At 43.4% G+C, this 26,685-nt stretch overlaps 1 protein-coding gene across 3 annotated transcripts in view; it reads right to left on the bottom strand.

Moving 5' to 3' along the window:
* Positions 1–26,685, bottom strand: part of LOC132393023 (pleckstrin homology-like domain family B member 2) — a 414,321-nt gene that overhangs the window by 138,071 nt on the left and 249,565 nt on the right. For all 3 annotated transcript variants that reach the window (XM_059967716.1, XM_059967715.1, XM_059967717.1), the window contains 2 exons: positions 3,980–4,120; positions 1,298–1,403 (listed from right to left, as the gene is read on the bottom strand). In XM_059967716.1, coding sequence (XP_059823699.1) covers positions 1,298–1,403; positions 3,980–4,120 — 247 coding nt within the window. The remainder of the gene's footprint in view (positions 1–1,297; positions 1,404–3,979; positions 4,121–26,685) is intronic.

The following is a 26,685-nucleotide window of genomic DNA, read 5'->3' on the forward strand; positions in this document are numbered from 1 at the left end:
TTCCACTAATCACTACCTAAAAAATCTTTCTACTATCTTCCTCTCACCTTTAAGTGCATGTCTTCTAGTGACAGACATTTCTGTCCTGGGGTAAGGTACGTGCTATCTACTTAGGCCATGCATGACTTTTATCAAATCTCACCCCAGATTCCACTGATCTAGAAGAAACAGTCCCAGCTTGTACAACCTCTCCCCATCGTACATGTTCTCCAGATCAGGCAGCATCTTATAAACTTCCTCAGCACCCTCCATATACAGTACTTCCCGTAATCTGGAGTCCAGGATTGAATGCAATACTCTAAATCTGGCCTAACCAGAGTTTTATAAAAGTGTAATATAGCTTCCCAGCTCTGGAATTCAATGCTTTGACTAGTGACACTTGCCCGCTTTACCAGTGGGAAGCCACTGAGGAGTGTGGTACAACAAGGATCTGGGTGTACAGACCCATGCGGCAGCACAATTAGACAGGGTAATAAAGAGAGCCTTCGGTACACTGGCTTCCGTAAATCAAAGTACAGAGTACTGGGGTTGAGATGTTATGACATTGCTGTGCCCTAATTTGGAGCATCGTGTGCAGTTGTGGTCACTGACCTACAGGAAAGATGTCAATAAGATTGAAAGAGTGCAGAGGAAATTTACAAGGATTTTGCCAGATCTTAAGGACCTTAATTATCAGGGAAGGTTCAGTAAGTTAGGAATTTATTCCCTGGAGTGTAGAAGACTGAGGGAAGATTTAATTGAGGTATACAAAAGTATGGGGGGGGGGGGTATAGATATGGTAAATGCAGAAAGGCTTTTTCCACTGAGGTAGGGCAAGACTAGAACTAGAGGTTATGGGTTAAGAGTGAACGAGATCATGGACAGATGTCCAATGAGAAGCTGGGACTGGAGTTAATCACTCACTCTCACTGATGGACAATCAGAGTAAAGAGCAGTGGCTGAATACTGGAACTGTAGCCAGAGATACTTAAAGCACTGTTGGAGAAGTCAAGAAACACATGGCTCAGATTGACTACCTCAGCAATGGCCAACAACCGAGAGAGATCTGTGAGTAGAAAGCAGAGGTGTGATTTGAGTAGAAGGAAAACCACTCAACTGAAGGGTTCCTGGCAGTCTACCCAAACCAGAATGAAAAGACTGTCCCAACATGCACATACAACCAAGAACGCACACATCACATTATACACACCAGAATACCTGTATTATCCACGTTTAACACTCCACAATGTTACTACACACACCATCTTACATTATGTGCACCGAGAACCTTATAGAGAATTGGGCAAATTATTAATACCTTTGTGACATTGAAGCCTTCTGATGTCCAGCTCCTTCACACTTGCTGTGGTGTTGTGAGGGGAAATATTGCCACAGCTGTTGCTTTGCACCAGAGTTAAGTGACTCTGCAGATGGAAAAGCAAATACATGTTCTCATTGAAGTAATGTCTCATCATTGGCATCTCCCACCAGAACTGTTATCATCCTACTCTCTTCACTCGTCAACAAGTTTCACTGAAGTAACGTCTTGTCATTGACGTCTATAATCACTCTCCCACCAGAACCATCAACACCCTACTCTCTTCACTCGTCAACAAGTTTCACTGAAGTAACGTCTTGTCATTGACGTCTATAATCACTCTCCCACCAGAACCATCATCACCCTACTCTCTTCACTCGTCAACAAGTTTCACTGAAGTAACGTCTTGTCATTGACGTCTATAATCACTCTCCCACCAGAACCATCATCACCCCACTCTCTTCACTCGTCAACAAGTTTCACTGAAGTAACGTCTTGTCATTGACGTCTATAATCACTCTCCCACCAGAACCATCAACACCCTACTCTCTTCACTCGTCAACAAGTTTCACTGAAGTAACGTCTTGTCATTGACGTCTATAATCACTCTCCCACCAGAACCATCATCACCCCACTCTCTTTGATGGGATTAGATGGAATGGAACTTGGGGAAGTGTCACAGAATTGTGCAGCACAGAAACAGGCCCCTTTGGCCCACTGCATCTATGCTAACCTTTCTGTCCATCTACACGATCCTACTTCAGGGCATTAAGACTGCATCCTATACATTCCATTTTTATGTGCCTGTCTAAATGCCTCTTAAATATAATGATTGTACTCGAGTCTACTAGCAGCATGCTCCAAATGTCAACTACTCAGTGTAAACACTTCCCCTTCAGATCCCCATAAAACTTCTCCTCTCACCTAAAACTTGTGTCCTCTTGTATTTAATACAAGAGTTATGACCATCTCTCCCATCATCTGCTCAGCCTGCTTTGTCCAGGCAAAACAAGCCCATACATAGAGAGGTACCAAAAGGGAACTGTCTACAAGAGGAAAGTGTACATGACATACACACCAATACACTAACCCTCCAACTCACCATGGGTGAGCAGAAATCTGCTCACATTGCAGGCTTGTGTCTTTCCTATCAGAGACTTACCTGCTAGAAGATTACTCTGAAATTATGTTCCCTCAGTCACCAGTCTCACTCCATGAGGAATAGAATATAAAAGCAAGGCTAAACTGTTGAGTGTTTATACAGGAAGTATTGGTCAAGCCACAATGGGAATATTGTGAGCAATTTTGGGCCCTATATCCGAGGAGAATATAAAAAGCAAACACAAGGAAATCTGCAGATGCTGGAAATTCAAGCAACACACACAAAATGCTGGTGGAACACAGTAGGCCAGGCAGCATCTGTAGGGAGAAGCGCTGTCGACGTGGTCGAGGAGAATATATTGGCCTTGGAGTGGGCCCAGAAGAAGTTCACCAAGAATGAGCCCAGAATTGAAAGGTTTAAGATATGAAGAATGTTGGATGTCCCTGGGATTGTACACGATGGAGTATAGAAGGATGTGGGGTGGGGTCCTACCAGATACTGAAAGGCCAGGATATGGAGGACATGGAAAGGATGCTTTTGTTATTAGGAGAATCTTGTGTCCAGGTACACAGCTAAAAGGACATCTTTTAGAACTGAGATGAGGAAGAATTTCTTCAGTGAGAGGATGGGGAATTTGTTGTCACACAGGACTGTGCAGGCCAAGTTGTTGGGTGTAGTTAAGGCAGGGATTAATGGGTTCCTGATCAGTGTTATGAGAAGATGGTGGGAGAATGGGATTGAAAAAATAATCAGCTATGATTGAAGAGCAGAGCAGACTCAATGGGCTGAATGGTCTAATTCTGCTCCTATATCTTATGCTGTAATGTAATTGGGGTGATGGTGTGGAGATACCTCTCTCGCAAAGTAGGAATATAAGGTGCCCCTTCCCTCCGCCAGCCTGCAGGTCACCCTTGGGCAAGGTGTAGCACTTGTTTAACCCCTGATAAGGGTCATATGAAGCCACCGGAGCAGCTAATGGTATCACAAGTTCTGCTTAAGCGAACACTGGCACCAGAAAGACAATCTCTGAAGAGTAGTAATAATGGCTGGGGTCACCATCTTGTAAGGGCACTGCCCAGAGGAAGGTAATGGTTAACGACTTCAGTAGAAAAATTTGTCAAGAACAATCATGGCCATGGACCATGATCACCCTCGTCATACCACACGGCACATACTGATGATGAAAGGTAAATTGAAGGCCGTGAATCGGTTTGTTGGGACTGTAGTTCCATCCGATACCCAATTACATTTTCATAAAGTTCATCACCGTAAGGAAATGGTTCATCAGTTCCAAGCTTCTCCACAGCAGACCAGCGGTCTGCAGTACTGCAGCTCCATGGGGCCAAAACCAAACCCAATGTCCACCCCAAGGTCAGCACGGAGGCAGTGGGCCAAAAGGTCTGTTTATGTGTTGTATGACTGTACAACTTCAAAACAAGGCTGAGTCCCTCTAAACTCAACAGTCTACCCAACAGTCTACTCAATAGTCTCACGGCTAAACTCAATAGTCTACCCCACCAGACAAGATCGACACCATACAACTACTGAACATTTTACACTGTTCGCACTTGCAGACTGACCTGAGAGGTGGAACTGCGGCCCAGAGTCGAACTACCGAACCTCGACACAGTACCTGAGCTGGTCTTCTTTCTTGGCACTGTGTCACTCTGGTAAGTACCTTCTTTCTGCTGCGTCTTCCTGTCCTCCAGAGTGCGGAAGCTCTTTGAAACCAAAGTTAAAACATTCAAGTGACTATCGGAGTAAGCAAGTGCCTTCATGGCAAAACATAGCTTCACCGTCTAATGTCACCGTGTAATGTCACTGTCTAATGTCACCGTGTAATGTCACCGTCTAATGTCACCATCTAATGTCACTGTCGGTGAATAACGTCACCGTCTAACACCACTGGAGTGACATTGGCGGGTACAGTTCCCGTCAGTGAATAATGTCACTGTCTAACATCACTGGAGTCACACTGGCGGGGACAGTTCCCATCGGTGAATAACGTCACTGTCTAACATCACTGGAGTCACACTGGCGGGGACAGTTCCCATCGGTGAATAACGTCACTGTCTAACATCGCTGGAGTCACACTGGCGGGGACAGTTCCCATCGGTGAATAACGTCACTGTCTAACATCACTGGAGTCACACTGGCGGGGACAGTTCCCATCGGTGAATAACGTCACTGTCTAACATCGCTGGAGTCACATTGGCGGGTACAGTTCCCATCGGTGAATAACGTCACTGTCTAACATCGCTGGAGTCACATTGGCGGGTACAGTTCCCATCGGTGAATAACGTCATTGTCTAACATCGCTGGAGTCACATTGGCGGGAACAGTTCTGTCACTGAATAACGTCACCGTCTAACATCACTGGAGTCACATTGGCGGGTACAGTTCCCATCGGTGAATAACGTCACTGTCTAACATCACTGGAGTCACATTGGCGGGTACAGTTCCCATCGGTGAATAACGTCACTGTCTAACATCACTGGAGTCACATTGGTGGGTACAGTTCCCGTCGGTGAATAACGTCACTGTCTAACATCACTGGAGTCACATTGGCGGGTACAGTTCTGTCACTGAATAACGTCACTGTCTAATGCCACTGGAGTCACATTGGCGGGTACAGTTCCCATCGGTGAATAACGTCACTGTCTAACATCACTGGAGTCACATTGGCGGGTACAGTTCCCATCGGTGAATAACGTCACTGTCTAACATCACTGGAGTCACATTGGCGGGTACAGTTCCCGTTGGTGAATAACGTCACTGTCTAACATCACTGGAGTCACATTGGCGGGTACAGTTCCCATCGGTGAATAACGTCACTGTCTAACATCACTGGAGTCACATTGGTGGGTACAGTTCCCGTCGGTGAATAACGTCACTGTCTAACATCACTGGAGTCACATTGGCGGGTACAGTTCCCATCGGTGAATAATGTCACTGTCTAACATCACTGGAGTCACATTGGCGGGTACAGTTCTGTCACTGAATAACGTCACTGTCTAACATCACTGGAGTCACATTGGTGGGTACAGTTCCCATCGGTGAATAACATCACTGTCTAACATCACTGGAGTCACATTGGTGGGTACAGTTCCCGTCGGTGAATAATGTCACTGTCTAACATCACTGGAGTCACATTGGCGGGTACAGTTCCCGTCGGTGAATAACGTCACTGTCTAACATCACTGGAGTCACATTGGTGGGTACAGTTCCCGTCACTGAATAATGGCACCGTCTAATGCCACTGGAGTCACATTGGCGGGTACAGTTCCCGTCGGTGAATAACGTCACTGTCTAATGCATATATGTCAAACTGAAGGCCCGCGGGCCAAATCCAGCCCGTGGTGGAATTATCTTTGGCCCGCGAGATAATATCTAATTACTATTAAAGCTGGCCCCAGTAATCGAAGCGCCTGTGGCGTATGATATGGCTAATGCTGAGTTTATTCAGGTACCAGGTTTTCAGGGTTTTTAGTGTTTATTTGGTTTATTTCCTGAATATCATTAATGAATAATTTTTTTTTCTATTAGAGCTGGCCTGCGGGTATATTGCATGCACCACTAATACTACAAATCCCACAATGCACTGCCAGTGCATTGCTCACGCTTGCCTGACTCTCATCAGCATCCTTATGGTGCTAGTCACGTGGTCAACTTTCAGCTCTCCCTCACCCCAAAAATGGCTGAACGAAAGATGGACTTTGAAAACGGGTTTTCAAGGCAGATGGGAGGCGAGTATATGTTCGCAGATATAAAGGGCAAACCTGTTTGTCTTGTGTGCGGAGACGGTGTGGCTGTAATTAAAGAATATAATGGAAGACGACACTATGAAACGAAACACCTCGACATATACAAGCATCTGGACAAGAAACAGAAGCTCCAGAAGGTAGAAGAGCTGAAAAGAAGTCTGGCGTCACAGCAGGCTATGTTCACAAAAGCCAAAACACAAAGTGAGGCTGCTGTAAAGGCTAGTTGTTTTTTTTTCAATCTTTTTATTGAGTTTCATATAAATATAAAAAAAACATAACAAAATAATGAATAGGTTATGAATACAATAGACTTAAGATTACATTAATAATAGGATAATAATATCCTATTAAACATCAACAACAAAAAAGTACATTAATCAATCAAGTCTATATAATTATATATGAAAAAAAAACAAAACTAATCATCCAAAGAAAAAGAAAAAAAAATTTAAGATGTGTGAAAGAAAATATATATATGAAACAAGCACTAAACTAAAACTAACATGGGCAATAATAACAGTTTATAAGTATATGATAGTGTCAAAGAACTCCGGAACTCCATACCTGAACAAGAATAAACAAAGAGAAGGTCTGGGAAAGGCCAAATTAATTCACATGAAAATGTCGGATGAACGGTCCCCAAGTTTCTTCAAATTTAATTGACGAGTCAAAAATTGTGCTCCTAATTTTTTCCAAACTCAGATAAGAAATAGTTTGAAAAAGCCACTGAGACGTGGTAGGAGGGTTTACTTCTTTCCAATTTTGTAATATAGACCTTCTGGCCATTAATGTTACAAAAGCAATCATTTGTCTGATTGAAGGAGAAAACTGATTACCATCCTCATTTGGTATACCAAAGATTGCAGTAATAAAGTTAGGTTGTAAATCAATGTTCCAAATTGAGGAAATGGTAACGAATATGTCCTTCCAATAATTATGTAAAGTAGGACATGACCAAAACATATGGGTCAGTGAAGCCACTTCTGAATGACATCTATCACATTGAGGGTTAATATGAGAATAAAATCGAGCAAGTTTATCTTTAGACATATAAGCTCTATGTACAATTTTAAATTGTATTAAAGCATGTTTAGCACATATAGAAGAAGAATTAACCATTTGTAAAATTTTTTCCCATTTATCTGTTGGTATATTGTAGCGAAGTTCTTTTTCCCATTGTTGTTTAATTCTATCAGACATTTCTGGTTGTATCTTCATAATCATGTTGTAAATAAAAGCAACTAATCCCTTCTGACAAGGATTTAAGGTAAAAATCAAATCTGAGAAATCTGTTGAAGTTGAGTTGGGAAAAGATGGTAAAACTTTATGTAAAAAATTTCTAATTTGTAAATATCTGAAGAAATTAGATTTAGGTAATTTAAATTTATTGGAAAGTTGGTCAAAAGACATCAAAGTACCTTCAAAAAAAAGGTCACGAAAACATTTTATACCTTTCCTTTTCCATATGCTAAAGGCTTGATCTGTCAAGGAAGGTTTAAAGAAAAAATTAAATAAAATAGGGCTATCAAGCACAAAGTTTTTCAAAGTAAAGAATTTCCGAAATTGAAACCAAATTCGTAATGTGTGTTTAATAACAGGATTAGATATCTGTTTATTAAATTTAACTAAATCAGCAGGAAGAGAAGAACCAAGAACAGAGAATAAAGAATATCCCTTTACTTCATTGCATTCCAAATTTACCCACTGCGGACACAATAATGAGTCCAAATCCAATTTCCAATACGTTAGATTACGAATATTATTCGCCCAATAATAAAATCTAAAATTAGGCAAAGCTAAACCACCATCTTTTTTAGATTTTTGTAATTGCCTTTTACTTAACCTAGGGTTTTTGTTTTGCCACACAAATGAGGAAATTTTTGAATCAATGTTGTCAAAAAAGGATTTAGGAATAAAAATTGGTAAGGCTTGAAATAAGTATAAAAATTTCGGTAAAATCATCATTTTAATAGCATTAATCCGACCAACTAATGATAAGAATAAGGGAGACCATCTTGTAGTAAGATGTTGTATTTGAAGAAGCATAGGTAAAAAATTCAGTCTAAATAAATCTTTATATTTCTTGGTAATTTTTATACCTAAATAGGTAAAATTATCAGTAACAACTTTAAATGGAATCCTGTCATTCAATAAAGTTTGCGCATTTAAAGGGAATAATTCACTCTTATCTAAGTTTAATTTGTAACCAGAAAAACTACCAAATTGAGCCAACAAGGATAAAATAGTGGGAATAGATCTATCAAGATCAGAAATATATAACAGCAAATCATCAGCATAGAGTGATAATTTATATAATTTCTCATTACGAGTAATACCAAAAATATTAGGAGATTCACGAATAGCAATGGCTAAAGGTTCTAACGCAATATTAAATAATAAAGGACTTAAAGGACAACCTTGTCTCGTACCACGAGATAATTGAAAAAAGGAGGATCTATAATTATTTGTAAGAACAGAAGCAACAGATTTATAGTATATTAGTTTAATCCATGATATAAAATTAGGACTAAAATTAAAATTTCTCAAAGCATTAAATAAATTTGTCCATTCAACTCTATCAAAGGCTTTTTCAGCATCTAATGGGATAACACATTCTGGGACTGTGGGTGATGAAGTATGAATTATATTAATCAATTTTCTAACATTAAAAAAAGAATACCGATTCTTAATGAAACCAGTTTGATCTTCTGAAATAATCTTTGGTAATACCTTTTCTAATCTAGTGGCTAAAATTTTTGTAAGAATCTTAGAATCTACATTTAATAGTGATATAGGGCGATAAGATGTACATAGAGTAGGATCTTTATCTTTTTTAAGAATTAGACAGATAGTAGCTTCATAAAAAGACTGAGGTAATCTCTTCTTAGCAAATGCATCGTTAAAGATTTCACATAACCAAGGGGAAAGCAAAGAAGAAAAAGTTTTGAAAAATTCTACAATATAACCATCAGGGCCAGGAGCTTTCCCTGAATTCATTGATGAGACAGCCTCACCTATTTCGGCCATAGAGATAGGAGCATCAAACAAGCTACGATCTTCACCAATCAGTTTAGGAATATTCAAATTGTTAAAAAAATTATCCATCATGGACAGATCACCATCAAATTCTGATTGATATAAAGATTTATAAAAATCTTGAAAAGTATTATTGATTTCTTTATGATCAGTGGTTAAATTACCATCTTGTTTACGAATTTTAATAATTTGTCGCCTGGTCGAAATAGCTTTTAATTGATTAGCTAACAGTTTACCAGTTTGATCACTGTGAATATAGAATTGAGCTCTAGTCCTAATTAATTGATTTTCAATTGAAGAAGATAATAATAAACTATGTTCCATTTGAAGCTCAACTCTCTTCTTATAAAGTTCTATGGTAGGAGTCACGGAATAAATCTTATCAATTTCCTTAATTTTATCCACCAATAAAGCAATATCTAAATATCTTTGTTTCCTTTTACCAGCGGAATACGAAATAATTTGTCCACGGATAAAAGCCTTAAAAGAGTCCCAAAGTATTCCTCTGTCGATTTCTTCAGTATAGTTTGTTGAGAAAAACAAATCAATTTGCTGCTTTATATAGATGACAAATTCTGGGTCTTGAAGCAAAGTAGCATTAAGTCTCCAGGATCTAACATTATTGGAAAAGTCCGAAATCTTAATAGATAACTTCAAAGGTGCATGATCCGAAATAGTAATAGAATCATATTTACAATCAATAACATCCGTTAATAACCGATGATCAATAAGAAAGTAATCAATTCTAGAATAACTATGATATACATGTGAAAAAAATGAAAATTCTTTATCTTTAGGGTTCAAAAACCGCCATATTTCTGTAATTCCCGAATTAACCATAAAAGAATTAATAAGTAAGGCTGATCTATTCGGAAGAGTTCGAATAGGTTTAGATCTATCCATCAAAGGATTCAAACAACAATTAAAATCTCCACCCAATATCAACATATATTCATTCAGATTAGGAAGGGAAGTAAATAAACGTTTAAAAAATTCAGGGCAGTCAAAATTTGGGGCATAAATATTAACTAGAACCGCTTTTCGATTGAAAAGTGAACCAGTTATCAACAAAAATCTGCCCTGCGGATCAGAAATAATTTCGTGATGTATAAACAAAATTGAGGGGTCTATAAAAATAGACACACCCCTAATTTTAGCGGTACGATTCGAATGAAATTGTTGACCCTTCCAGAACCTAAAAAAACGTTGATTATCCTCCCTCCTAATATGGGTTTCCTGTGCAAAAATAATATTAGCATTCAATCTATGGAATACCTTAAATATTTTTTTACGTTTAATCGGATGATTTAAACCATTAGTATTCCAAGAGATAAAATTAATAGACTTATCCATCATGCCAATATTAGTTGTGTGTATCATAATAGGTTAAAAAGACACATAACCCATAATTTAGGAAAAAGGAAAATAGATTCAGGAGCAACCGGAGAACATGACACCTCAACAATATTAATAATTTAAAGTTGGCCCATAAACTAAAAGCAGAAAAAAACGCAAAAGCGTGAAAAAAGATCCCCACCCCCTCCCCCCACCCTTCGAAGAAAAGCCAAGCGGCAGGCGCACAATCTAACACTAACCTTACCCCCATTTCAAGATGGCAGCTCCATAAAAAGTTTTTTAAAGAAAAACTATGTAACACCCATATTTAAATATAGGGTTGCAAAAAGAAAATATATGTCAATCAGAATGAAAAAAACTAATATAATAAAACAAACAATCTTTAACAAGAAAAAATAAACATCAAAATTTAAGTGTAATATACCTTTAAAAAAATTTCATATATAAATGCAAGAAAGATGACGTTTCAAAAGCAAAGACTTATGGGAAGAAGAAACGACATTTTGAAAAAGCCATCTTACAAAATATGAATGCAGATTCAACAATCTATTAAAAAAGTTTAATAGTAAAAAAATACCAAAATAGGATCAAAAAAGATTCAATAAACACTACAATATATATAAAAAAAACTAAAAAAAAAATTCAAAACATTCATCCCATTTCTAAGTACAGGCAAACAAATAAATGTTTATAAAAAGCAGAGTCTTATGGGAAGAAGAAACGACATCTTGAAAAAAATAAATGATTATTACAAGATATAGATGTATATATCTAAAACAGAAAAAAGAATTAAAAAATATTATAAAAGTTAAAAAAGCATCCATAAAATAGTGATAATAATGAAAAATAAGAGCCAGACCCGTGGAACGGGATAGAAAATTATAACCCAACTTCGTAGGTTACTTAAAATGAGATGGCACCCGCTCTCCGAGGAATCTTCAACATGACACATAGTTCAAGTTGCACTAGAAGATCTATATTCTTCAACAAATTTCTTCGCTTCTTCCGGTGTTTTGAAAAATTGCTGACTGTTGTCGTTTAACGTAATTCTGAGCTTCGCTGGATACATTAAAGCTTGTTTAAGGCCAATCGAATAAATCTCTACCATCACTGGTTTAAAAGTGATTCTTGATTTCATTACTTCAAAAGAATAATCTTCAACAATTCGAAATGAATTGGTGTTATAAGAAATCATGCCTTTTTTACGAGCTAATCGAATTAAAAGCTCTTTCTCCCGAGGATAATGAAGGCGAACAATCACCGCTCGTGGTTTATCAGACAGAGCCGAAAATCTCGCAACTCTGTGAACACGATCGATAACAGGTTTAGCTTGCAAACCTTCAGCACTGAAAGTTTCCCATAGTAAATTAGAGAAAAATTCAGTTAAATCACCGGACTCAACTTTTTCGGGGAACCCGATGATACGCAAATTCTGTCTACGAGATCGATTTTCGAGATCAGTAATTTTAAACTTATACTGATCCATAGTTTTAGCATTCGACTCTACCTTCTTCTCCAACGCTTCAATTGTACGTACTTTTGCACAAATGGATTTTTCAAGAGTCGCGATCTTATCTTCATGCCGCTGAATGTCCGATGCCTGCGATTGAAGTTTAATTTCAAACGATCTATCAGCTTCTTCAAGTTCGGATATTTTCCTGGTAAGCTTATTTTCCAAACTTGTCAGTCTGCTTCCCAATCTACCATCCAATCTGCCTTCCAGACTCGAAAGTTTAATATCCAGTTTAGCGTCCAAAAGAGCAGAGATTGCGTCAATGGATACAGGTTCCTTAGACGATTTCTTGCTTGTAGCCATTTTAAGTTTGTCGAGATTAGATCAAATATTATTTTAGGAAGAAAAAGTTAATCAAAAGTATCAACCCATGTGATTAAATTCGAAAAAATTTAATTAAGGGGTGATTATAGTTGAAAAAATGAAGAGCGCCTAAAGGCAGATGTTTACGTCGCCATCTTGAAACTCCACCCCCCAAGGCTAGTTTTATTGTGGCAGCAGAGATCGCTAAATCAGCCCGGCCCTTTATCGAGAGAGAATTTGTTAAAAACTGCATGATGAAAGTTTGAGACGTCGTGTGCCCAGATAAAAGGCAAACATTTTCAAATGTGAGCCTGAGCAGAAACACTGTTGCTGACCGTGTACGTGAGCTTGTCACCAATCTACAACAACAGCTGGTGGGGAAGGGAAGAGATTTCATCGCATATTCCCTTGCTGTGGATGAGAGCAGGGACACTTCTGATACTGCCCAATTGTCAATTTTCATTCGTGGAGTGGACTCAAGTCTGTGTGTAACAGAGGAACTTCTGGGATTAAGATCAATGCATGGCACAACTACTGGAAAAGATCTCTTTGAAGAGGTATCCAGATGTGTAAATATAATGAGGCTGCCTTGGGATAAACTTGTGGGACTGACGACAGATGGAGCGCCCGTGATGTGCGGTCAAAAGAGTGGATTGGTGGGCAGGATCCCGGAGAAGATGCGGGAGGAAAACGGCGCAGGTGAGCTGACAGCTTATCACTGCATCATACACCAGGAATCGTTGTGTGGCAAAGCCTTGAAAATGGAACATATAATGAGCACCATAACACGAGCAGTTAACTTCATAAGAGCCAAAGGTTTAAATCACCTCGAGTTCAAGTCGTTTCTGGAGGAGTTGGGTTCAGAATATAATGATTTGCCCTGTCACACAGAGGTGCGATGGTTAAGCCAAGGAAAAGTGCTGAAAAGATGTTTCGAGTTGCGTGAGGAGATCTGTCAGTTCATGGAAAGCAAAGGGAAAGACATAACAGAGCTCCGGGATAAAAAGTTGCTTTGTGAAATGGCGTTTCTGTGTGACATCACGAGCCATCTCAATGCGCTCAACCTGCAGCTTCAGGGGCGGGGTCGTGTGATCACAGACATGTACGCTGCAGTGAGGGCTTTTAAAACCAAGCTGCGCCTGTGGGAGACGGTTAGGTCTACATTTGTGTTTGCTAATGCTTGATTTCAAACGGTTTATTAATGGAAAAGCTATGGCTCCCAAAACAATCTTAGCCGAAATAGCATCGTTTCTTTCTCGTTGTCTACTTTCTTGTAATCTACGTCTGTAAGTTAATACCAGTCATAAAAAGAATGCTTGCTAGGCAATCTGCTTCATAAAAAATGAAATTTGTAAAGTGAAACAATTTTAGATATAGCAGAGACTGAGACACATGAGAGCAGGTTGAAAGAATGAAGGCAACGAAAGCTGTGGGAGCACGCTCGCGTGCACAACTGATCCGGCCCGCATGAAGTCGCATTTTTCTCAACCCGGCCCATGACCTCAAATGAGTTTGACACCCCTGATCTAATGCCACCGGAGTCACGTTGGTGGGTACAGTTCCCATCGGTGAATAATGTCACTGTCTAACATCACTGGAGTCACATTGGCGGGAACAGTTCCCATCGGTGAATAACGTCACCGTCTAACATCACTGGAGTCACATTGGCGGGTACAGTTCCCGTCGATGAATGATGTCACTGTCTAACATCACTGGAGTCACATTGGCGGGTACAGTTCTGTCACTGAATAACGTCACTGTCTAACATCACTGGAGTCACATTGGCGGGTACAGTTCTGTCACTGAATAACGTCACTGTCTAACATCACTGGAGTCACATTGGCGGGTATAGTTCCCATCGGTGAATAATGTCACTGTCTAACATCACTGGAGTCACACTGGAGGGTACAGTTCTGTCACTGAATAACGTCACTGTCTAACATCACTGGAGTCACATTGGCGGGTACAGTTCTGTCACTGAATAACGTCACTGTCTAACATCACTGGAGTCACACTGGAGGGTACAGTTCTGTCACTGAATAACGTCACTGTCTAACATCACTGGAGTCACATTGGCGGGTACAGTTCTGTCACTGAATAACGTCACTGTCTAACATCACTGGAGTCACATTGGCGGGTACAGTTCTGTCACTGAATAACGTCACTGTCTAACATCACTGGAGTCACATTGGAGGGTACAGTTCCCGTCGGTGAATAATGTCACTGTCTAACATCACTGGAGTCACATTGGCGGGTACAGTTCTGTCACTGAATAACGTCACTGTCTAACATCACTGGAGTCACATTGGCGGGTACAGTTCTGTCACTGAATAACGTCACTGTCTAACATCACTGGAGTCACATTGGCGGGTACAGTTCCCATCGGTGAATAACGTCACTGTCTAACATCGCTGGAGTCACATTGGTGGGTACAGTTCTCGTCGGTGAATAATGTCACTGTCTAACATCACTGGAGTCACATTGGTGGGTACAGTTCTGTCACTGAATGACGTCACTGTCTAACATCACTGGAGTCACATTGGTGGGTACAGTTCCCATCGGTGAATGACGTCACTGTCTAACATCACTGGAGTCACATTGGCGGGTACAGTTCTGTCACTGAATAACGTCACTGTCTAACATCACTGGAGTCACATTGGCGGGTACAGTTCCCATCGGTGAATAACGTCACTGTCTAACATCACTGGAGTCACATTGGCGGGTACAGTTCTGTCACTGAATAACGTCACTGTCTAATATCACTGGAGTCACATTGGCGGGTACAGTTCCCGTCGGTGAATAACGTCACTGTCTCACATCGCTGGAGTCACACTGGCGGGTACAGTTCCCGTCGGTGAATAATGTCACTGTCTAACATCACTGGAGTCACATTGACGGTTACAGTTCCCGTCGGTGAATAACGTCACTGTCTAACATCGCTGGAGTCACATTGGCGGGTTCAGTTCTCGTCGGTGAATAACGTCACTGTCTAACATCGCTGGAGTCACATTGGCGGGTACAGTTCTCGTCGGTGAATAACGTCACTGTCTAACATCACTGGAATCACATTGGCGGGTACAGTTTTGTCACTGAATAATGTCACTGTCTAACATCACTGGAGTCACATTGGCGGGTACAGTTCCCGTCGGTGAATAACGTCACTGTCTAACATCGCTGGAGTCACATTGGCGGGTACAGTTCTCGTCGGTGAATAACGTCACTGTCTAACATCGCTGGAGTCACATTGGCGGGTACAGTTCTCGTCGGTGAATAACGTCACTGTCTAACATCACTGGAGTCACATTGGCGGGTACAGTTTTGTCACTGAATAATGTCACCGTCTAACATCACTGGAGTCACATTGTCGGGTACAGTTCTCGTCGGTGAATAATGTCACCGTCTAACATCACTGGAGTCACATTGGCGGGTACAGTTCCCGTCGATGAATGATGTCACTGTCTAACATCACTGGAGTCACATTGGCGGGTACAGTTCTGTCACTGAATAACGTCACTGTCTAACATCACTGGAGTCACATTGGCGGGTACAGTTCTGTCACTGAATAACGTCACTGTCTAACATCACTGGAGTCACATTGGCGGGTATAGTTCCCATCGGTGAATAATGTCACTGTCTAACATCACTGGAGTCACACTGGAGGGTACAGTTCTGTCACTGAATAACGTCACTGTCTAACATCACTGGAGTCACATTGGCGGGTACAGTTCTGTCACTGAATAACGTCACTGTCTAACATCACTGGAGTCACACTGGAGGGTACAGTTCTGTCACTGAATAACGTCACTGTCTAACATCACTGGAGTCTCATTGGCGGGTACAGTTCTGTCACTGAATAACGTCACTGTCTAACATCACTGGAGTCACATTGGCGGGTACAGTTCTGTCACTGAATAACGTCACTGTCTAACATCACTGGAGTCACATTGGAGGCTACAGTTCCCGTCGGTGAATAATGTCACTGTCTAACATCACTGGAGTCACATTGGCGGGTACAGTTCTGTCACTGAATAACGTCACTGTCTAACATCACTGGAGTCACATTGGCGGGTACAGTTCTGTCACTGAATAACGTCACTGTCTAACATCACTGGAGTCACATTGGCGGGTACAGTTCCCGTCGGTGAATAACGTCACTGTCTAACATCGCTGGAGTCACATTGGCGGGTACAGTTCTCGTCGGTGAATAATGTCACTGTCTAACATCACTGGAGTCACATTGGTGGGTACAGTTCTGTCACTGAATGACGTCACTGTCTAACATCACTGGAGTCACATTGGTGGGTACAGTTCCCATCGGTGAATAACGTCACTGTCTAACATCACTGGAGTCACATTGGCGGGTACAGTTCTGTCACTGAATAACGTCACTGTCTAACATCACTGGAGTCACATTGGCGGGTACAGTTCCCATCGGTGAATAATGTCACTGTCTAACATCACTGGAGTCACATTGGCGGGTACAGTTCTGTCACTGAATAATGTCACTGTCTAACATCACTGGAGTCACATTGGCGGGTACAGTTCCCATTGGTGAATAACGTCACTGTCTAACATCACTGGAGTCACATTGGCGGGTACAGTTTTGTCACTGAATAACGTCACTGTCTAACATCACTGGAGTCACATTGGCGGGTACAGTTCCCGTCGGTGAATGACGTCACTGTCTAACATCACTGGAGTCACATAGGAGGGTACAGTTCTGTCACTGAATAATGTCACCGTCTAACATCACTGGAGTCACATTGGCGGGTACAGTTCCCATCGGTGAATAACGTCACTGTCTAACATCACTGGAGTCACATTGGCGGGTACAGTTCCCGTCGGTGAATAACGTCACCGTCTAACATCACTGGAGTCACATTGGTGGGTACAGTTCCCATCGGTGAATAATATAGCTGTCTAACATCACTGGAGTCACATTGGCGGGTACAGTTCTGTCACTGAATAACGTCACTGTCTAACATCACTGGAGTCACATTGGCGGGTACAGTTCCCGTCGATGAATGACGACACTGTCTAATGCCACTGGAGTCACATTGGCGGGTACAGTTCCCGTCGATGAATGACGTCACTGTCTAATGCCACTGGAGTCACATTGGCGGGTACAGTTCTGTCACTGAATAACGTCACTGTCTAACATCACTGGAGTCACATTGGCGGGAACAGTTCCCGTCGATGAATGACGTCGCTGTCTAACATCACTGGAGTCACATTGGCGGGTACAGTTCTGTCACTGAATAACGTCACCGTCTAACATCACTGGAGTCACATTGGCGGGTACAGTTCTGTCACTGAATAACGTCACCGTCTAACATCACTGGAGTCACATTGGCGGGTACAGTTCCCATCGGTGAATAACGTCACTGTCTAACATCACTGGAGTCACATTGGCGGGTACAGTTCTGTCACTGAATAACGTCACCGTCTAACATCACTGGAGTCACATTGGCGGGTACAGTTCTGTCACTGAATACCGTCACCGTCTAACATCACTGGAGTCACATTGGCGGGTACAGTTCCGATTGGTGAATAACGTCACTGTCTAACATCACTGGAGTCACATTGGCGGGTACAGTTCCCATCGGTGAATAACGTCACTGTCTAATGCCACTGGAGTCACATTGGCGAGTACAGTTCTGTCACTGAATAACGTCACTGTCTAACATCACTGGAGTCACATTGGCGGGTACAGTTCCCGTCGGTGAATAATGTCACCGTCTAACATCACTGGAGTCACATTGGCGGGTACAGTTCCTGTCGGTGAATAACGTCACTGTCTCACATCGCTGGAGTCACACTGGCGGGTACAGTTCCCGTCGGTGAATAATGTCACTGTCTAACATCACTGGAGTCACATTGGCGGGTACAGTTCCCGTCGGTGAATAATGTCACTGTCTAACATCACTGGAGTCTCATTGGCGGGTACAGTTCCCGTCGGTGAATAACGTCACTGTTTAACATCGCTGGAGTCACATTGGCGGGTACAGTTCTCGTCGGTGAATAACGTCACTGTCTAACATCGCTGGAGTCACATTGGCGGGTACAGTTCCCGTCGATGAATGACGACACTGTCTAATGCCACTGGAGTCACATTGGCGGGTACAGTTCCCGTCGATGAATGACGTCACTGTCTAATGCCACTGGAGTCACATTGGCGGGTACAGTTCTGTCACTGAATAACGTCACTGTCTAACATCACTGGAGTCACATTGGCGGGAACAGTTCCCGTCGATGAATGACGTCGCTGTCTAACATCACTGGAGTCACATTGGCGGGTACAGTTCTGTCACTGAATAACGTCACCGTCTAACATCACTGGAGTCACATTGGCGGGTACAGTTCTGTCACTGAATAACGTCACCGTCTAACATCACTGGAGTCACATTGGCGGGTACAGTTCCCATCGGTGAATAACGTCACTGTCTAACATCACTGGAGTCACATTGGCGGGTACAGTTCTGTCACTGAATAACGTCACCGTCTAACATCACTGGAGTCACATTGGCGGGTACAGTTCTGTCACTGAATAACGTCACCGTCTAACATCACTGGAGTCACATTGGCGGGTACAGTTCCCATCGATGAATAACGTCACTGTCTAACATCACTGGAGTCACATTGGCGGGTACAGTTCCCATCGGTGAATAACGTCACTGTCTAATGCCACTGGAGTCACATTGGCGAGTACAGTTCTGTCAATGAATAACGTCACTGACGAACATCAGTGGAGTCACATTGGCGGGTACAGTTCCCGTCGGTGAATAATGTCACTGTCTAACATCACTGGAGTCACATTGGCGGGTACAGTTCCCGTCGGTGAATAACGTCACTGTTTAACATCGCTGGAGTCACATTGGCGGGTACAGTTCTCGTCGGTGAATAACGTCACTGTCTAACATCGCTGGAGTCACATTGGCGGGTACAGTTCTCGTCGGTGAATAACGTCACTGTCTAACATCACTGGAGTCACATTGGCGGGTACAGTTTTGTCACTGAATAATGTCACTGTCTAACATCACTGGAGTCACATTGGCGGGTACAGTTCCCGTCGGTGAATAACGTCACTCTCTAACATCGCTGGAGTCACATTGGCGGGTACAGTTTTGTCACTGAATAATGTCACTGTCTAACATCACTGGAGTCACATTGGCGGGTACAGTTCCCGTCGGTGAATAACGTCACTGTCTAACATCGCTGGAGTCACATTGGCGGGTACAGTTCTCGTCGGTGAATAACGTCACTGTCTAACATCGCTGGAGTCACATTGGCGGGTACAGTTTTGTCACTGAATAATGTCACTGTCTAACATCACTGGAGTCACATTGGCGGGTACAGTTCCCGTCGGTGAATAACGTCACTGTCTAACATCGCTGGAGTCACATTGGCGGGTACAGTTCTCGTCGGTGAATAACGTCACTGTCTAACATCACTGGAGTCACATTGGCGGGTACAGTTTTGTCACTGAATAATGTCACCGTCTAACATCACTGGAGTCACATTGTCGGGTACAGTTCTCGTCGGTGAATAATGTCACCGTCTAACATCACTGGAGTCACATTGGCGGGTACAGTTCCCGTCGATGAATGATGTCACTGTCTAACATCACTGGAGTCACATTGGCGGGTACAGTTCTGTCACTGAATAACGTCACTGTCTAACATCACTGGAGTCACATTGGCGGGTACAGTTCTGTCACTGAATAACGTCACTGTCTAACATCACTGGAGTCACATTGGCGGGTATAGTTCCCATCGGTGAATAATGTCACTGTCTAACATCACTGGAGTCACACTGGAGGGTACAGTTCTGTCACTGAATAACGTCACTGTCTAACATCACTGGAGTCACATTGGCGGGTACAGTTCTGTCACTGAATAACGTCACTGTCTAACATCACTGGAGTCACACTGGAGGGTACAGTTCTGTCACTGAATAACGTCACTGTCTAACATCACTGGAGTCACATTGGCGGGTACAGTTCTGTCACTGAATAACGTCACTGTCTAACATCACTGGAGTCACATTGGCGGGTACAGTTCTGTCACTGAATAACGTCACTGTCTAACATCACTGGAGTCACATTGGAGGGTACAGTTCCCGTCGGTGAATAATGTCACTGTCTAACATCACTGGAGTCACATTGGCGGGTACAGTTCTGTCACTGAATAACGTCACTGTCTAACATCACTGGAGTCACATTGGCGGGTACAGTTCTGTCACTGAATAACGTCACTGTCTAACATCACTGGAGTCACATTGGCGGGTACAGTTCCCGTCGGTGAATAACGTCACTGTCTAACATCGCTGGAGTCACATTGGCGGGTACAGTTCTCGTCGGTGAATAATGTCACTGTCTAACATCACTGGAGTCACATTGGTGGGTACAGTTCTGTCACTGAATGACGTCACTGTCTAACATCACTGGAGTCACATTGGTGGGTACAGTTCCCATCGGTGAATAACGTCACTATCTAACATCACTGGAGTCACATTGGCGGGTACAGTTCTGTCACTGAATAACGTCACTGTCTAACATCACTGGAGTCACATTGGCCGTACAGTTCCCATCGGTGAATAATGTCACTGTCTAACATCACTGGAGTCACATTGGCGGGTACAGTTCTGTCACTGAATAATGTCACTGTCTAACATCACTGGAGTCACATTGGCGGGTACAGTTTTGTCACTGAATAACGTCACTGTCTAACATCACTGGAGTCACATTGGCGGGTACAGTTCCCGTCGGTGAATGACGTCACTGTCTAACATCACTGGAGTCACATAGGAGGGTACAGTTCTGTCACTGAATAATGTCACCGTCTAACATCACTGGAGTCACATTGGCGGGTACAGTTCCCATCGGTGAATAACGTCACTGTCTAACATCACTGGAGTCACATTGGCGGGTACAGTTCCCGTCGGTGAATAACGTCACCGTCTAACATCACTGGAGTCACATTGGTGGGTACAGTTCCCATCGGTGAATAATATAACTGTCTAACATCACTGGAGTCACATTGGCGGGTACAGTTCTGTCACTGAATAACGTCACTGTCTAACATCACTGGAGTCACATTGGCGGGTACAATGTCCCGTCGATGAAGGACGTCACTGTCTAATGCCACTGGAGTCACATTGGCGGGTACAGTTCCCGTCGATGAATGACGTCACTGTCTAATGCCACTGGAGTCACATTGGCGGGTACAGTTCTGTCACTGAATAACGTCACTGTCTAACATCACTGGAGTCACATTGGCGGGAACAGTTCCCGTCGATGAATGACGTCACTGTCTAACATCACTGGAGTCACATTGGCGGGTACAGTTCTGTCACTGAATAACGTCACCGTCTAACATCACTGGAGTCACATTGGCGGGTACAGTTCTGTCACTGAATGACGTCACCGTCTAACATCACTGGAGTCACATTGGCGGGTACAGTTCCCATCGGTGAATAACGTCACTGTCTAACATCACTGGAGTCACATTGGCGGGTACAGTTCTGTCACTGAATAACGTCACCGTCTAACATCACTGGAGTCACATTGGCGGGTACAGTTCTGTCACTGAATAACGTCACCGTCTAACATCACTGGAGTCACATTGGCGGGTACAGTTCCCATCGGTGAATAACGTCACTGTCTAACATCACTGGAGTCACATTGGCGGGTACAGTTCCCATCGGTGAATAACGTCACTGTCTAATGCCACTGGAGTCACATTGGCGGGTACAGTTCTGTCACTGAATAACGTCACTGTCTAACATCACTGGAGTCACATTGGCGGGTACAGTTCCCGTCGGTGAATAATGTCACTGTCTAACATCACTGGAGTCACATTGGCGGGTACAGTTCCCGTCGGTGAATAATGTCACCGTCTAACATCACTGGAGTCACATTGGCGGGTACAGTTCCCGTCGGTGAATAATGTCACTGTCTAACATCACTGGAGTCACATTGGCGGGTACAGTTCCCATCGGTGAATAACGTCACTGTCTAACATCACTGGAGTCACATTGGCGGGTACAGTTTTGTCACTGAATAATGTCACTGTCTAACATCACTGGAGTCACATTGGTGGGTACAGTTCCCGTCGGTGAATAACGTCACTGTCTAACATCGCTGGAGTCACATTGGTGGTTACAGTTCTCGTCGGTGAATAACGTCACTGTCTAACATCGCTGGAGTCACACTGGCGGGTACAGTTCTCGTCGGTGAATAACGTCACTGTCTAACATCACTGGAGTCACATTGGCGGGTACAGTTTTGTCACTGAATAATGTCACCGTCTAACATCACTGGAGTCACATTGGCGGGTACAGTTCCCGTCGATGAATGATGTCACTGTCTAACATCACTGGAGTCACATTGGCGGGTACAGTTCTGTCACTGAATAACGTCACTGTCTAACATCACTGGAGTCACATTGGCGGGTACAGTTCTGTCACTGAATAACGTCACTGTCTAACATCACTGGAGTCACATTGGCGGGTATAGTTCCCATCGGTGAATAATGTCACTGTCTAACATCACTGGAGTCACACTGGAGGGTACAATTCTGTCACTGAATAACGTCACTGTCTAACATCACTGGAGTCACATTGGCGGGTACAGTTCTGTCACTGAATAACGTCACTGTCTAACATCACTGGAGTCACACTGGAGGTTACAGTTCTGTCACTGAATAACGTCACTGTCTAACATCACTGGAGTCACATTGGCAGGTACAGTTCTGTCACTGAATAACGTCACTGTCTAACATCACTGGAGTCACATTGGCGGGTACAGTTCTGTCACTGAATAACGTCACTGTCTAACATCACTGGAGTCACATTGGAGGGTACAGTTCCCGTCGGTGAATAATGTCACTGTCTAACATCACTGGAGTCACATTGGCGGGTACAGTTCTGTCACTGAATAACGTCACTGTCTAACATCACTGGAGTCACATTGGCGGGTACAGTTCCCATCGGTGAATAACGTCACTGTCTAACATCACTGGAGTCACACTGGCGGGTACAGTTCCCATCGGTGAATAATGTCACTGTCTAACATCACTGGAGTCACATTGGCGGGTACAGTTCTGTCACTGAATAATGTCACTGTCTAACATCACTGGAGTCACATTGGCGGGTACAGTTCCCATCGGTGAATAACGTCACTGTCTAACATCACTGGAGTCACATTGGCAGATACAGTTCCCGTCGATGAACGACGTCACTGTCTAATGCCACTGGAGTCACATTGGCGGGTACAGTTCTGTCACTGAATAACGTCACCGTCTAACATCACTGGAGTCACATTGGTGGGTACAGTTCCCGTCGGTGAATAATGTCACTGTCTAACATCACTGGAGTCACATTGGCGGGTACAGTTCCCGTCGGTGAATAACGTCACCGTCTAACATCACTGGAGTCACATTGGCGGGTACAGTTCCCATCGGTGAATAACGTCACTGTCTAACATCACTGGAGTCACATTGGCGGGTACAGTTCTGTCACTGAATAACGTCACTGTCTAACATCACTGGAGTCACATTGGCGGGTACAGTTCTGTCACTGAATAACGTCACTGTCTAACATCACTGGAGTCACATTGGAGGGTACAGTTCCCATCGGTGAATAATGTCACTGTCTAACATCACTGGAGTCACATTGGCGGGTACAGTTCTGTCACTGAATAACGTCACTGTCTAACATCACTGGAGTCACATTGGCGGGTACAGTTCCCATCGGTGAATAATGTCACTGTCTAACATCACTGGAGTCACATTGGCGGGTACAGTTCCCGTCGGTGAATGACGTCACTGTCTAATGCCACTGGAGTCACATTGGCGGGTACAGTTCTGTCACTGAATAATGTCACTGTCTAACATCACTGGAGTCACATTGGTGGGTACAGTTCCCGTCGATGAATGACGTCACTGTCTAATGCCACTGGAGTCACATTGGCGGGTACAGTTCTGTCACTGAATAACGTCACCGTCTAACATCACTGGAGTCACATTGGTGGGTACAGTTCCCGTTGGTGAATAATGTCACTGTCTAACATCACTGGAGTCACATTGGCGGGTATAGTTCCCGTCGGTGAATAACGTCACCGTCTAACATCACTGGAGTCACATTGGCGGGTACAGTTCCCGTCGGTGAATAACGTCACTGTCTAACATCACTGGAGTCACATTGGCGGGTACAGTTCCCGTCGATGAATGACATCACTGTCTAATGCCACTGGAGTCACATTGGCGGGTACAGTTCTGTCACTGAATAACGTCACCGTCTAACATCACTGGAGTCACATTGGTGGGTACAGTTCCCGTTGGTGAATAATGTCACTGTCTAACATCACTGGAGTCACATTGGCGGGTACAGTTCCCGTCGGTGAATAACGTCACCGTCTAACATCACTGGAGTCACATTGGCGGGTACAGTTCCCGTCGGTGAATAACGTCACTGTCTAACATCACTGGAGTCACATTGGTGGGTACAGTTCCCGTCGGTGAATAACGTCACTGTCTAACATCGCTGGAGTCACATTGGCGGGTACAGTTCCCGTCGGTGAATAATGTCACTGTCTAACATCACTGGAGTCACATTGGCGGGTACAGTTCCCATCGGTGAATAACGTCACTGTCTAACATCGCTGGAGTCACATTGGCGGGTACAGTTCCCGTCGGTGAATAACGTCACTGTCTAACATCGCTGGAGTCACATTGGCGGGTACAGTTCTGTCACTGAATAACGTCACCGTCTAACATCACTGGAGTCACACTGGCGGGTACAGTTCCCGTCGGTGAATAACGTCACTGTCTAACATCACTGGAGTCACATTGGCGGGTACAGTACCCATCGGTGAATAATGTCACTGTCTAACATCACTGGAGTCACATTGGCGGGTACAGTTCTGTCAGTGAATGACGTCACTGTCTAGCATCACTGGAGTCACATTGGAGGGTACAGTTCCCGTCGGTGAATAATGTCACCGTCTAACATCACTGGAGTCACATTGGCGGGAACAGTTCTGTCACTGAATAATGTCACCGTCTAACATCACTGGAGTCACATTGGCGGGTACAGTTCCCGTCGGTGAATAACGTCACTGTCTAACATCACTGGAGTCACATTGGCGGGTACAGTTCTGTCACTGAATGACGTCACTGTCTAACATCACTGGAGTCACATTGGCGGGTACAGTTCTGTCACTGAATGACGTCACTGTCTAACATCACTGGAGTCACATTGGTGGGTACAGTTCCCATCGGTGAATAACGTCACTGTCTAACATCACTGGAGTCACATTGGTGGGTACAGTTCTGTCACTGAATAACGTCACTGTCTAACATCACTGGAGTCACATTGGCGGGAACAGTTCTGTCACTGAATAACGTCACCGTCTAACATCACTGGAGTCACATTGGCGGATACAGTTCCCATCGGTGAATAACGTCACCGTCTAACATCACTGGAGTCACATTGGCGGGTACAGTTCCCGTCGGTGAATAACGTCACTGTCTAACATCACTGGAGTCACATTGGTGGGTACAGTTCTGTCACTGAATAACGTCACTGTCTAACATCACTGGAGTCACATTGGAGGGTATAGTTCCCATCGGTGAATAACGTCACCGTCTAACATCACTGGAGTCACATTGGAGGGTACAGTTCCCATCGGTGAATAACGTCACTGTCTAACTTCACTGGAGTCACATTGGAGGGTACAGTTCCCATCGGTGAATAACGTCACTGTCTAACTTCACTGGAGTCACCTTGGAGGGTACAGTTCCCATCGGTGAATAACGTCACTGTCTAACTTCACTGGAGTCACATTGGAGGGTACAGTTCCCATCGGTGAATAACGTCACCGTCTAACATCACTGGAGTCACATTGGAGGGTACAGTTCCCATCGGTGAATAACGTCACCGTCTAACATCACTGGAGTCACATTGGAGGGTACAGTTCCCATCGGTGAATAACGTCACTGTCTAACTTCACTGGAGTCACATTGGAGGGTACAGTTCCCATCGGTGAATAACGTCACTGTCTAACTTCACTGGAGTCACATTGGAGGGTACAGTTCCCATCGGTGAATAATGTCACTGTCTAACTTCACTGGAGTCACATTGGAGGGTACAGTTCCCATCGGTGAATAATGTCACTGTCTAACTTCACTGGAGTCACATTGGAGGGTACAGTTCTGTCACTGAATAACGTCACTGTCTAACATCACTGGAGTCACATTGGAGGGTACAGTTCCCGTCGGTGAATAATGTCACTGTCTAACATCACTGGAGTCAC

This window comes from Hypanus sabinus, chromosome 4 (genome assembly GCF_030144855.1).
Source record: "Hypanus sabinus isolate sHypSab1 chromosome 4, sHypSab1.hap1, whole genome shotgun sequence".
In the NCBI taxonomy this organism is placed as follows: Eukaryota; Metazoa; Chordata; class Chondrichthyes; order Myliobatiformes; family Dasyatidae; genus Hypanus; species Hypanus sabinus.